Source organism: Lonchura striata, chromosome 5 (assembly GCF_046129695.1).
Source record: "Lonchura striata isolate bLonStr1 chromosome 5, bLonStr1.mat, whole genome shotgun sequence".
Lineage (NCBI taxonomy): Eukaryota > Metazoa > Chordata > Aves > Passeriformes > Estrildidae > Lonchura > Lonchura striata.
The window spans coordinates 8218917-8230374 of NC_134607.1; the positions used below are offsets into that span (position 1 = coordinate 8218917).

Genomic DNA, 11458 nt, shown 5'->3' on the forward strand with positions numbered 1-11458 from the left:
CAAACCAGCAAATGCCATAAAAGTCAAACATTCTGTATTGAGAACAAAAATAATTGAGGATTTTGCAGGGCAAAGTCTGTGCAGTCCTCAAATTTTCCTGACATGCATATCAAACTGACTTAAGTCAGGAGTAGACAATTCCAGCCCTTAGGATGTCGTTACCTGTATGTGGGCAGCCATTTGAGCTTGGTGAAAGAATCAAAACATGCTCTCATGAAAATGTAGTTTTTAAAATAATTCTTCACAGAATTATTTAAAATAATTCTTCAAATGCATGTGTCAAAATTGAGAGGAAAAAATTATGACAATCACATGTTTAGTGAACTACCTTAGAAATAATCACCGTTCACAAAATAAATCTGCACAAGCATGACAAAAATACTTTTCCATCCCACCTTTCACGGGTCTGAGGCCTCCAGTTATTTTATCGCTTTGCTTTTATGACTAAGCTGTATTATACAGCCTTAGGAAGGGATGAAGAATACCATTTAAGACCCAAGATTATAGAAATAAAGTCCAACTCAAATGGGTATTTGTCAGGTAATTCCACACAGATCAGCTTAGGCCATCAACCATTCCTGGGAACCATTTCTATTAGCAGTACTCCAAAGAAAACAAACCACTGAGCATCACAAGTATTTTTGTTATGTTCCTGTTTGCTTCTGTTTCTTACACTTCTCCAGAAGTCAGCCTTACAAGAGGTTAAATATTCATCCAGTGTTTTGATTTGCTCACAAGCCCTGTGAGTTAAACAAAGCCCAAACACAAAAAGCTCCTAAACCCCCGCTTGTCCTCTTCCACAGCCACAGAACTTCCCCAAAACAAAGAAGTAAAGAGCTCCAGAGAACCACACATTAAAAATGCTGAAAGTGAATACCAGTTTCTCAGAATAAAGAGGAAAAGTCCCTGAGAAGCAGCATGGCACCAGCACTTCTGTGAGTTCAGAACAGAGGAGCCCACAAGAGGGAGCAAGGGATTTCCACATAGCTTCAGTTGGCAAAACCATTTGCTTTTGAGGGAAAACAAACACCAAACCCAAATTGTCTAATGGCAGTTTTCTTTCTTACAGCTCTCCTTCAATACCTGGATTTAAAATAGTTAATTACAGAGAGTAAGTTTAGAAATCTAGGCTGCTATACAAGACATTTTGGAGTTCTCTCCAAAAATAGGCAACAGTGCTTTCAGTCTGCAAAGAACTCAAAGCACAAGAAGCCTCATTTTTAGGAATATGAGAACAAAAAGTAGCATCTTCAAACAAAAGGAGCACTTTTTCAAGATCAAAACTCCTTTTGGTACATTCTGAAAAGCCCAATTTTAGTGCATTAGGAATAACTTATTTCATAGCTCTCCAACCCAAACTTTTTTTCCAAAGAGGAGCCCTTAGAACAGAACAACTGCTCCTCTCTAGACAATCATAAAGTTATTGCAGGTGCTGTGCATTTGATGCAGGTCTTGGGACTCTTGCAGCAACCATAACACAAATTTTTCTCAGGGCTACCTACAGGCTTCTTCCTCTGGCCCCTGCACTGTTCTGCTGTGGGCAGGATTTCTGGTTGGTTTCTTGTCCCTCTAGAGATCAGCCCAGCAGAGCTGAAGAGGCCACATTAAGAAATGTCTGGAAGGCTCCAGCTGCCAAAGGTCAACCCACAAAAGTTGCTGAAGGTGCCAGAAATCTGTGCTGGGAAGTGCAGGAAACAGGCCTTGAGGCAGTGGAAGGACTGGCTGCCCACAGTATGATTCCCCCCAAAAAATCTGTTTTCTTAATTCATAACTGTCTCCAATCAGTATTTTCGGATGGACAGAGAGATGACAAAAAAAGGAGACAAAGACTGGTAAAGAAGTGACATAAATTTAGGGCAATTTTCTGGTTGAGAGTCATGTTCCAATTAGGAAAGTGGAGAGTATTCATCAACATCACTCTGATGAAGTATCTTCAATGAGAATTTCAGCTCTACCACAGAACAGTGACAGAAACGACATCCTTTTACAAAATGCTCTTTTACATTTCCAAAAAAGCCAAACTTTACTTCTAGGATTTTCTAAATAATTAATGGAGAAATAAGTGTTCTGTGATGTAGTCCACCCTCTCCCAGAAATTTCAGCAATGTATCAACAATGATTAAAAAATAGTAAATGTGTACTTCCCAAAGAAAACCTTGACTCAGCAGCTACACAATATTCTTAGAATTCTGTGGAATCACAGAGCACTTCTTTCCCTGATAATTTAAATAAAGGTTACATTTAAAGCAAGCTTTAACTAGAATAAATTTTCAGTGTTGCCTCTTCATACTTAAAGGATTATTCTTAAAAAACCCCTGATGTACCAGATAAAAATCCAACTCACTGTTTTGCCTTGGAGGCTCTGAGGAGTAACAGGCTGTAAACTCAGACCTGCTGGCATCGACCTTCTGTCCGGCACAAAGACATGCTGTACAAAAAAAAAAAAAAAAAAAAAAAAAGCACAGTGTGATCCACAGTTATTTCTAAAGATGCAAACACTTCAAATGCTAACACAAAAAGTCAAGCCAACTTCCTCCTTATGAAAACTTCCTATGACTTGTACCAGTCATGCTCCCTGCTGATCTACTACCTAGGTCACTCAAATAGTCTATCTAAATTCTAGAAATACCCCAAATTTCATATTTCATTTAATTAACAGTTCTCCCTCATTATTGTTGCTACTGACAAAGTGCTGACCATGAGAAAGGTCTACTGACAAATCACATTCATTTCTGACAATGCACCAAGAGTCTGCCACTACAGTTCTATTTCCAAAGCACAAGCAATATAACCAGTAATATTCCCCAAAGCGGATGTTTATCACTTAAATGTATGTTTAAATAAATGTAGACATTTAATGTCTAAATAAATGTAGACATTAGCTAAGAACATTGAAAAATGTTAAATAGTCACAAGTATTAAATGTTTTGTAGCAATTTTAAAGGAAGCCTCGAAAACAATAGACAGTTTTAGCACAGAAAGGTCCACAGCCATGGCAAGATACCTTAGGAAAAGTACGTCTACAATGATTTGTGATAAAAGAAACCATTGAGGACTTATTTCCTTTATCAGTGTTCCAAAGGGAACTCGTGTGACACAGTTCATTTAAGGTCAGCTGAAGAACAGCAATTTGGGGAGGTAAGTCTTTTTCTGTCTTGCGGTAATCTCAAAATATTAGGGGCAGATTGGTAGATAAAGCAAGTTCTGTGGGTGTAGTGCAGCATTCTTGGGGCTGCAGATGTAATTTCTATTTCAAGAATAATAAGGAAGGTTTTGGAATAATAAGGAAAGACAACAGAGGACAGAAAACTAGCTAACAAAAAGAAATATTAAAGAAAATTTTTAAGCTGCAGGGTGACTACTTTGGACTAGGCAATGCCTTTTAAACATATACAAGCAATCAATTCAAAACCACATGCTGTAAAAAATAGAAAGTTTTGGCATCTGCTCATGATGTTCTCATTCCTGCACTTTCAAACCATGCCTTTATTGACTTCTCACACTGAAACAGTCACACACAAGGGGATTTGTGCAAATGGGCATGTGGATATGAACACAATTATTTTATGTTTGCCAGGTCTTGCAATACCACCCTTGCCTCATCCTTTGAGGTGAGGAAGGATCAGCAGAACAAAACCAAAAGCCACAACAAAACCCAGCTCTTTTTTCTGGATCTCTTGGGAAGCAGCTCAGCTTGAGCATCCCCTGCCTGCCAGAGTGAGCTGACTTAGGCAGACAATACAGCTTGTCCTGAGCAGCCCAGCTTGAGAAGGATGCTTGGATAGATGGATACATGTACTCATGGATAGATGTACACATGGCTTGGGCTCCTGGACTCTCTGCTGGAAGAGACCTCCAGCCCCCCTCCTGTGGGGCTTTAACTTTCTTTAGTAGCCTTTTCTTCAAAGTAAGTGTCCACTTTCCTGTAAAACTGCTGGATGACTAAAAAGACTTTCTTCACCTTTCCAGTTCCAACACATGAGGCAACTCCTGCAAGTTCAGCCTTGTTCTCTAACCATTTGATTTTAGCTAAGTGGACTAAGTCTCCTTTCTGTCTTATACACAATAAAGAGCATTTGAGTTGTTTTATGTCCTTCTCCAGATATTCTTTCTAACTCATCACTTGTGAACAAGTTTAAAAAAGGCAATGGCTTAAAAGGTAACAAATTGATAACAGGAATCCTGCAAATTTGAGAATCCAGCCTGGGATGTTAAGTCTTGTAGCACATGGAAAAAATATATTTGTGACAAAAAATTGATCTTCTTGTGGGTTAAATGCTCCAGCCTATAACAACTGACATATTACGAGAACACTGCTTTAACTTCTCATGATAGAAGAATTACAGAATTTTGGATAAATTCTAGAACTTGCTGTTTGGATGGCTATCTATGCAGAAGTACAGCACTGTGTATGACAAATATTGGCTATACAGCCCTGGAAAGGAAAATCCATCCCACTTCTCTATTTGGAATAGTGCTTAATGCACATAGATGGGACTGAGCTCTGGAGAGACACAGCGGGGCATTTTCATATCACTGTCACAGAGGGGTTTCAGGAGGATTTTGAGAACCTAAAAATAGAAAGCCAACCATTGAAAGCCACTGAAAAGCCACTAAGATCTCTACGTAGATGGAGTTAAGGTGTTAAAATTTACTCTACTGATTTCAAATAATCAGTCTTCTAAGTACCCACCTCTTACAGACAGGGTGTTTTTAATGTTAATGGCAAAAGCTGGTTGTGTAACTAATTACATACAAACCAAACAGCATGAAAAACTCAAGGGAAACAGGAGGTTTGTATTAAAGATACTCAATAATAAAATGAAATACTAGCATAAAATGTTCAACAAGGAACAAAAACATCAGGAAGCAAAACATGGACCACAGGACAAGTCATACATACTCTGCAGCACTGACCCCAGTGATATTTCTCAGATATTTGAGAAGCATTGATTACTAAATTTCCAGAGCAGTTGAGACACAAAGGATGCCAAATCAAAATTACTCCTTTGGTGATACGGATCTAAAAACTTTAAAATCCAACACCTGATAATCAACTCTAAGTTGTTTAAATTGCTTTAAGTTGTAGTTATAGATTTTTTCTTTCCTGCATCAAAAAAAAAAAAAAGAGACATCCACAGATACAAAGTTTTTAGAAAAATGCTCAGGAGCATTTTACATACAACTGAAGGAGTAATTTTTATTTAATTATTTCCAATCTATTATAACCCATGGTAACACGAGCATGCTGGATGTGGCAGAGGGGCATATATGGCAGCCAAGTTTACAATTCTTCATGTGGTCAAGCACTAAAGTTGTGTGCATTTCGACAGTGATCCCCCTAAGAGCTCGAAGGAACAAAAAGGAACAATACACTCGATTTGCTGCTGGAACCCAAGGCAGTCAAACTTGCTGCTGAAGGACAGAAAGCAGCATGTGCAAAGAAACCTGGGATTTTGAGTCTTCTTGGTGCTAGAAAGGAGTTACAGTTCTGCACATGCATACAGTATTCTGAATAATTTGCCTCCTGACCCCTTATTTTTTTTTAGGGGAAACATATTATCATGGGCAGTAGTATCGGGACATATTTTCATCATCTAGTATTTTTAAAAAGTACATTTTTTACTACTCTTGGGTTTTTCCATCCTTGTTAAAACCAAACCTTTCTCCACAAAAACCGTGACGTAACAATATCCATTATAGTAAAATATACTCTGGTGCAACACGAGTTTTCCAGTGATCAGATACATTCTACTGAAAATTCCTGTAAAACAGAGTTTTAACTATTAAATGAAGCTTTTTTTACCTTTGTGTGGTGCGTCCTGTGCCTGCGGTCAATGGTTACATCTCCCCTCTGCACTGGCGACGACACCTCTGAGCGGTATGTCCGCTGCGGGGAGTATCCCTGGAACCCGGCGATGGAGCCGTGCGAGGGGGACGTGGGAATGGAATGCATGGTCTGATCAGAGATGTTGATCATGGTTTTTGGGCTGCTAAGGGTGCTGTGCCTGCTGAGAGTGCTCTGCTTGTTGTAGAACTGGCGCTGCTGCCACTCGTAGAGCTGCCACATCGTGTCATCGCGCATGGAGCGCCGCTTGTCCTCAGCGCTCGCGGGCCCCACGGCTCTGTCGTACGCCGAGGGAGCCACGCTGCAGAGGCTTTCTGGACGTGTCTTGCTGTTCCTTGGCAGTGTCCTGTACCCCTCTGGGTACCGGGGCAGCACCTGAGCTCGATGGCTTGGCATATTCCTCGGCAGCGTCTGGTAGGAGATGACGCTGGAACACAAGTTTTCTTCTGTTAGTGTTAATACTGTGGCAATAGAAAGTTGTTCACTGTGGGTTGGGTTTATCCAGCTCTCACCTTTTATAATACTTTGAGTGCCACTTAAAAAGCACTCAAGAAATTCAAGGCAACAGTTCAAGAATCAATGATGCTGACTGAATGCACTGTTAGCAGCCAAAAGTGGATCCTTTCTGATTATCTTGCTGATATAATCCATATTTCATCTTTTTACCAGTTTGCCAGTCTAGTACCCTACTAGACTGGCAAACCTGATTTCCAGTTTTGATCAAATCTTGGAACTTGTCTATATGCTGGATAGGTGAAAGTTTTTAAATGCTTAAAGTTCTACACTGTTTCCATATTTCCATTTGAAATCTTTGCTTTTTTTTTCATAAGTGAAAAAAAATCCTGTTGTTTCCCTAAGAAAATATTGAGCAATTACTACAGACAAAAAAAAAAAAATTTAAACAGCATTCTGTGGGAAAACTGCTGGAATTGTCTGCAGAAATTATATTTTGCAATTGTCAAGGACAAGTCATTCTGTATCAGCCATTCATGTGAAACAAAGAGCAGTACACATCTTTGTTTAATAATAATATTTTATTGCTTTTCAACTCAGATATGAATTCAAAGGCTTATTTTCTTAATTTTTTGCCCCATTAAAAGTCTGGAGTTCTACAGTAATTTAGCAACTTTCAGCATTAGTGGAAATACAAAATTTTCTATACCAAGGATTGATGCATGCCTAAGTATGACAAAGCACTTCTTGTTCATTTTTTTTCAGAGGACAAAATCTAGGTCATAAATATTGATTTATTCATCCTTTATCTAAAATGCAAATGAGCACCTCTTAAAGCCTTTTGCTACAGAGAATCATATGATTGATACTTGCTTATAGACAACAAAAACAGCCTCATATTGGATCTGATTTAGCCATGAGAGGGCAGTAGCTTCCAGCTACACCCCACACTAATGTGAGCTAAAATCCCTGCACCATGAAGCACCAGAACCTGGAGACGCTTTTGAATTCCTTCAGTGTCACAAAAAAAAAAAAAAAAAATTATGTCGATCAAATGGCAAGGTAAACCAGCATCATGCATGTGAGAGCCTTATGGAAAGAGCCTTATGGAGAGCCTTTCTTATCAGGGAAATTGATGATGGCAAAACCCACTTTTCACTGAAAATAGTTAGGCTGAATATTTATGATCATCTGCAACATTTTGAAGATAAAAACTGCTGTAAGAGCTTTATGTACAGAATCTGCTACAGTTTCTGAAGGTTTTCAAGAATTACCAAAGAATTATCCCCACTTTGTATTGGACAGCTTCCCATTCTCACAAAAAAAATTACAAAAAGGGAAAAGGGATTCTAAGTCCTAGTCTTCTGTTGCCAAATCAGCTAAAATACTTCCAAAATTCTCTAGTAAAATACCATTAATGATAAGGCTTTTGTCCATCTCCATATTCCAAACCAACCAAACAAGATGCTTTTGAGCTCTGTTTTTAACTTTCAAAATATAATTTTATCTATACCCCATAACAACTACAGTACAGTCTGATTTTCATGAATATATTTAGTAGCAAGACACACCTCACTCACTAAAGCTCCTCACACATTTATTAATTAAATGGGCAGTGTAATCCTGTGGGCACCTTTAAATACCCTGAACTTGCAAAAAAGCTGCCTGAAGGTCTTACTGTGCAAATACATCAATTTAAAATCTGCATGCAATTACTTATATTCTGGAACGTTTAGAAAGATAACATAATCCACCTTCAATTGCTAAATGATGAAAATTGAAAAAAGTTCAACCACCTCAATATTAAGCCTTGTTTTACATAATTCAATAAAATCAAAATAGCTTCACGAATGTCCTGTTGACACTTGCGAAAATGTCATTCCAGTCAAACCTGAAACCCAACTCCAGACAGCACTGCAGCTTCCAGCTGCTCTGCACACAAGGAAAGACTGCTGCAGTTAGGTCTGAGGTTGCAAAATATTTCTGCAGCTGCCATCATAAATAGCTCCTTAAAATTGTTCCCATATGAGAAGGAGTCTTCCACATGTGTTTAGAGACACCTTGAGAGGTTGTCTCTAGGACTGCTCTTGGATAGCAACAGTGGTTCTGGTGTCTGAGTTGGACTATTTGGCTGTATTAAGCAGGAAATGCCAGATGTGCTTGGGAGTGTGTGCTCTACTGCCATCTGTTAGAGGTAGGGCAGGTATCTTCTGTTCATTGGGCAGTTTGCTTTATCTCTTCCACAATCAATCCTCCCTTCAGAAGATCACTTCTGTTATTGGGCCATTAATTATTAATTATCTTCTGTTCATGGCCAGTGAGTGTCCCTGCATGGCTGAGAAAATTCCATCATCCCATGGGGAGATGCTCTGCCCAGGGGGAGGAGCCAAGCATTCCTACCTGGATATAATCTGACTTCTGCAACACCACAACAGCCTTTTCCCACTGCATCCCCAGAGGAGCCGCTTTCTTCCCCACTGCATTCCCAGAGGAAGCCCAGGCCCATCTCCACCAGCCCTGAAGCTCCAGAGGAAAACTACCCCCTTGTCCAGGATCCCTGCTCCAGCAGAAGCACAGCTGGCACTGCAGGAGGACTGAGTCACCATGGGATGGGACTGCTGCCACCTCCCTGACCCACAGGCTGTCAGCTCCTATTCTGACTCTGACAGTAGTTTTTTTTTTTTTTTTCTACTATTGCATTTGTCTTAATTTTCCTAGTAAAGAACCATTATTCCTATTCCCACATCTTTGCCTGAGAGCCCCTTAATTTCAAAACTGTAATAATTCAAAGGGATGGGATTTACATTTTCCATTTCAAGGGAGGCTCCTGCCTTTCTTAGCAGATACCTGTCTTTCAAACCAAGACACTGGGAATGCAACTTTGCTGCTTGGCCTTTAGGGGCCCAGTTCTGCAAAGTTGTGAATATCCTCGGATTGAAACCTGAAAACAGCCCTTCATCCTAATGAACACAAACACCAGCTGGCCCCAAATACAGAACTTTCAAGTAGGATTCAAGAAAGGGTGGCACAGTGGAAGATTGAGGCCTGGTGTTTTACTGCATTTATTATTTCAGATGACTCTTATATAGGCAAGGCAGAGAGACGGGCTCAGGTCCTGGGTTAGCAGCAACAAAAAACATAACTTAGTACCAAACGACCCCTCTATTTTTTCACACTTGAGAAAGACCAAGTGGTCAAGTAAACCACTTTCATGAAAAACATTTTAATTCATAACTGACATGTGCAAAACTCAATAAAATGATAATGAAGTAAAATGTGTCTATTTTTTATTTAAACACATTTATTTTTGGTTTTAAATAACTTTGCCTTAAGGCAGCAGTTTATTCATGTGGGTTTTGCCCAACTAGATGTCTAGATCCATGGAAAAAACAGATAACTCCTTGAAGAATTAAAATCTACATTGCTGTCATTCTCTTTACTTTTTTGGGCAATCGAACTACTGAGGGGTCAGCCTGTTCCTCTAAAAAATTAGTAAATGTATAGTGAACCTTCTTCATTCTCTACTGAGGACAACTAAGAGCTCCTCTTTTCTTTTCTATATAGTCATTTAATGGAACATATTTGTTAACATTTTAGCATTAGTCCCTTTTTTTTTTTTTTTTTTTTTGGAGTCTGACATACCAGAAATACTCCCCTCCATGATTTCTCTGATGCAGACACAATAGTTACAGATGCACTGGAAAGCAGCTTGGTGGACAGTCAGCAACTTTCTCCCATTAAGTAAAGACTACTTTTTTCAAAAATTCTAATTATGTGTTTTACAGGTCTTAAACAGCCTTAGGCTCCTCTCACCCCAACCTTAAGCTTTAACAGAAACCAGAACTTTTCTCTACTCTCATTCACAACTTTGATTCTATTTAAATTTCTCTCTCCAGCCAGAAACTGGCATCCTGAAGAAAAATAAAATTTTAAATTTAAATGTATGCTCATTTAAAAGACATCATTTTATACATTAGATATCTGGATCATTATTCAAGGCTGTCTCCATGCAAAGCAAAAATAGCTCAAAGCTAAGTCTCCTTCAGTTTGCAACTTTTATGTAGAACTGCTTTCGAAAGCATTTATGTTATCAGTGCCACTCTTATCTAGGCAAACAAGTGCTCCCTATACTCAGAAATAAAATATTGTTAATTAGTAACATATTGTTAATAGCATTTCCCTCTATTTGATTCCCACAAAGAAATAAATTTTAGGGTTTTTATACTTGTTCACAACTGAAAAATAGCATAGCTATTTCTAGTTTCTTCTGTTTGGTTGGTTGGTTGCAAGTTTTAAAGTCCAATTAAAAAAATTAACTTCATCAAAGAGTCTTCTGAGTTCTCATTATGCAAGTTTAAATAATAAGATAAATGTCAGGGTGTGCAAGTCCCTGTCTGTATTGCAAGTTCAAACTTGATCAAACTACTTATGATAAGCATTTCATGAAACAAAACATTAACAAATCCAATTTATGTGTAATAAAGGGCTAAAAGCAGTGAGGAAATCTTCAACCTTGGCAAGTGGAAGCCAAGTTCATGGAAATGTTTCAAGATTTTGCAAAAACAGGGAAGCACCCAGCTATATATCTCAAAATTTGTGGGGGAAACACATTTTCTGAACTTGGTTTATCTTAAGCTCTGCTCTGCCATCCATCAATACACAAACTCCTTAATTTCCAGCCCTTCCAAGTATCTCCTGTGATAGCATCTCCATACTTCCTATCAAATGTAATATTAAAAACCTTTAGCATTTTCCTGCTGGAGCTGCTTGTTTGTAAGGCAGTCTGGAAGCAACATCCCTGCACTTCTGTCAGAGAAATTACTATTGGCATGACATTCAATATTGTCAATCATTCACACACCATTTTAAAGCTTCATGAATAAGCTCTAGAGCTCAATAGTATAACTGGCTGATAGCTAATTTCATGAGAAGAGAAGCTTTAAGCATCAAGCTAGATTCTGTCTTATTTTTAGGTAAATCCTCTCTCTCACTATCTTCATTTAAAGCTGGTTTAAGGTTTCAAAGCTCCCAGGAATATTTTTTAAAAAGAATTTCAAATAAAATATTATTACAAGAATTTTTGAGCAAAAATGTACAAGAGAAGGCAATTTCAAGAACAGATTTTAAGGGGAAAAGTAATTTTTATGAGTGATGACA

At 38.5% G+C, this 11458-nt stretch overlaps 1 protein-coding gene across 16 annotated transcripts in view; it reads right to left on the reverse strand.

Annotated features, from left to right (window-relative positions):
* PLEKHA5 (pleckstrin homology domain containing A5) overlaps nt 1-11458 on the reverse strand; it is a 165681-nt gene that overhangs the window by 36667 nt on the left and 117556 nt on the right. For all 16 annotated transcript variants that reach the window (XM_077783260.1, XM_021535136.3, XM_021535139.3 and 13 more), the window contains 2 exons: nt 5807-6275; nt 2345-2428 (listed from right to left, as the gene is read on the reverse strand). In XM_077783260.1, coding sequence (XP_077639386.1) covers nt 2345-2428; nt 5807-6275 — 553 coding nt within the window. The remainder of the gene's footprint in view (nt 1-2344; nt 2429-5806; nt 6276-11458) is intronic.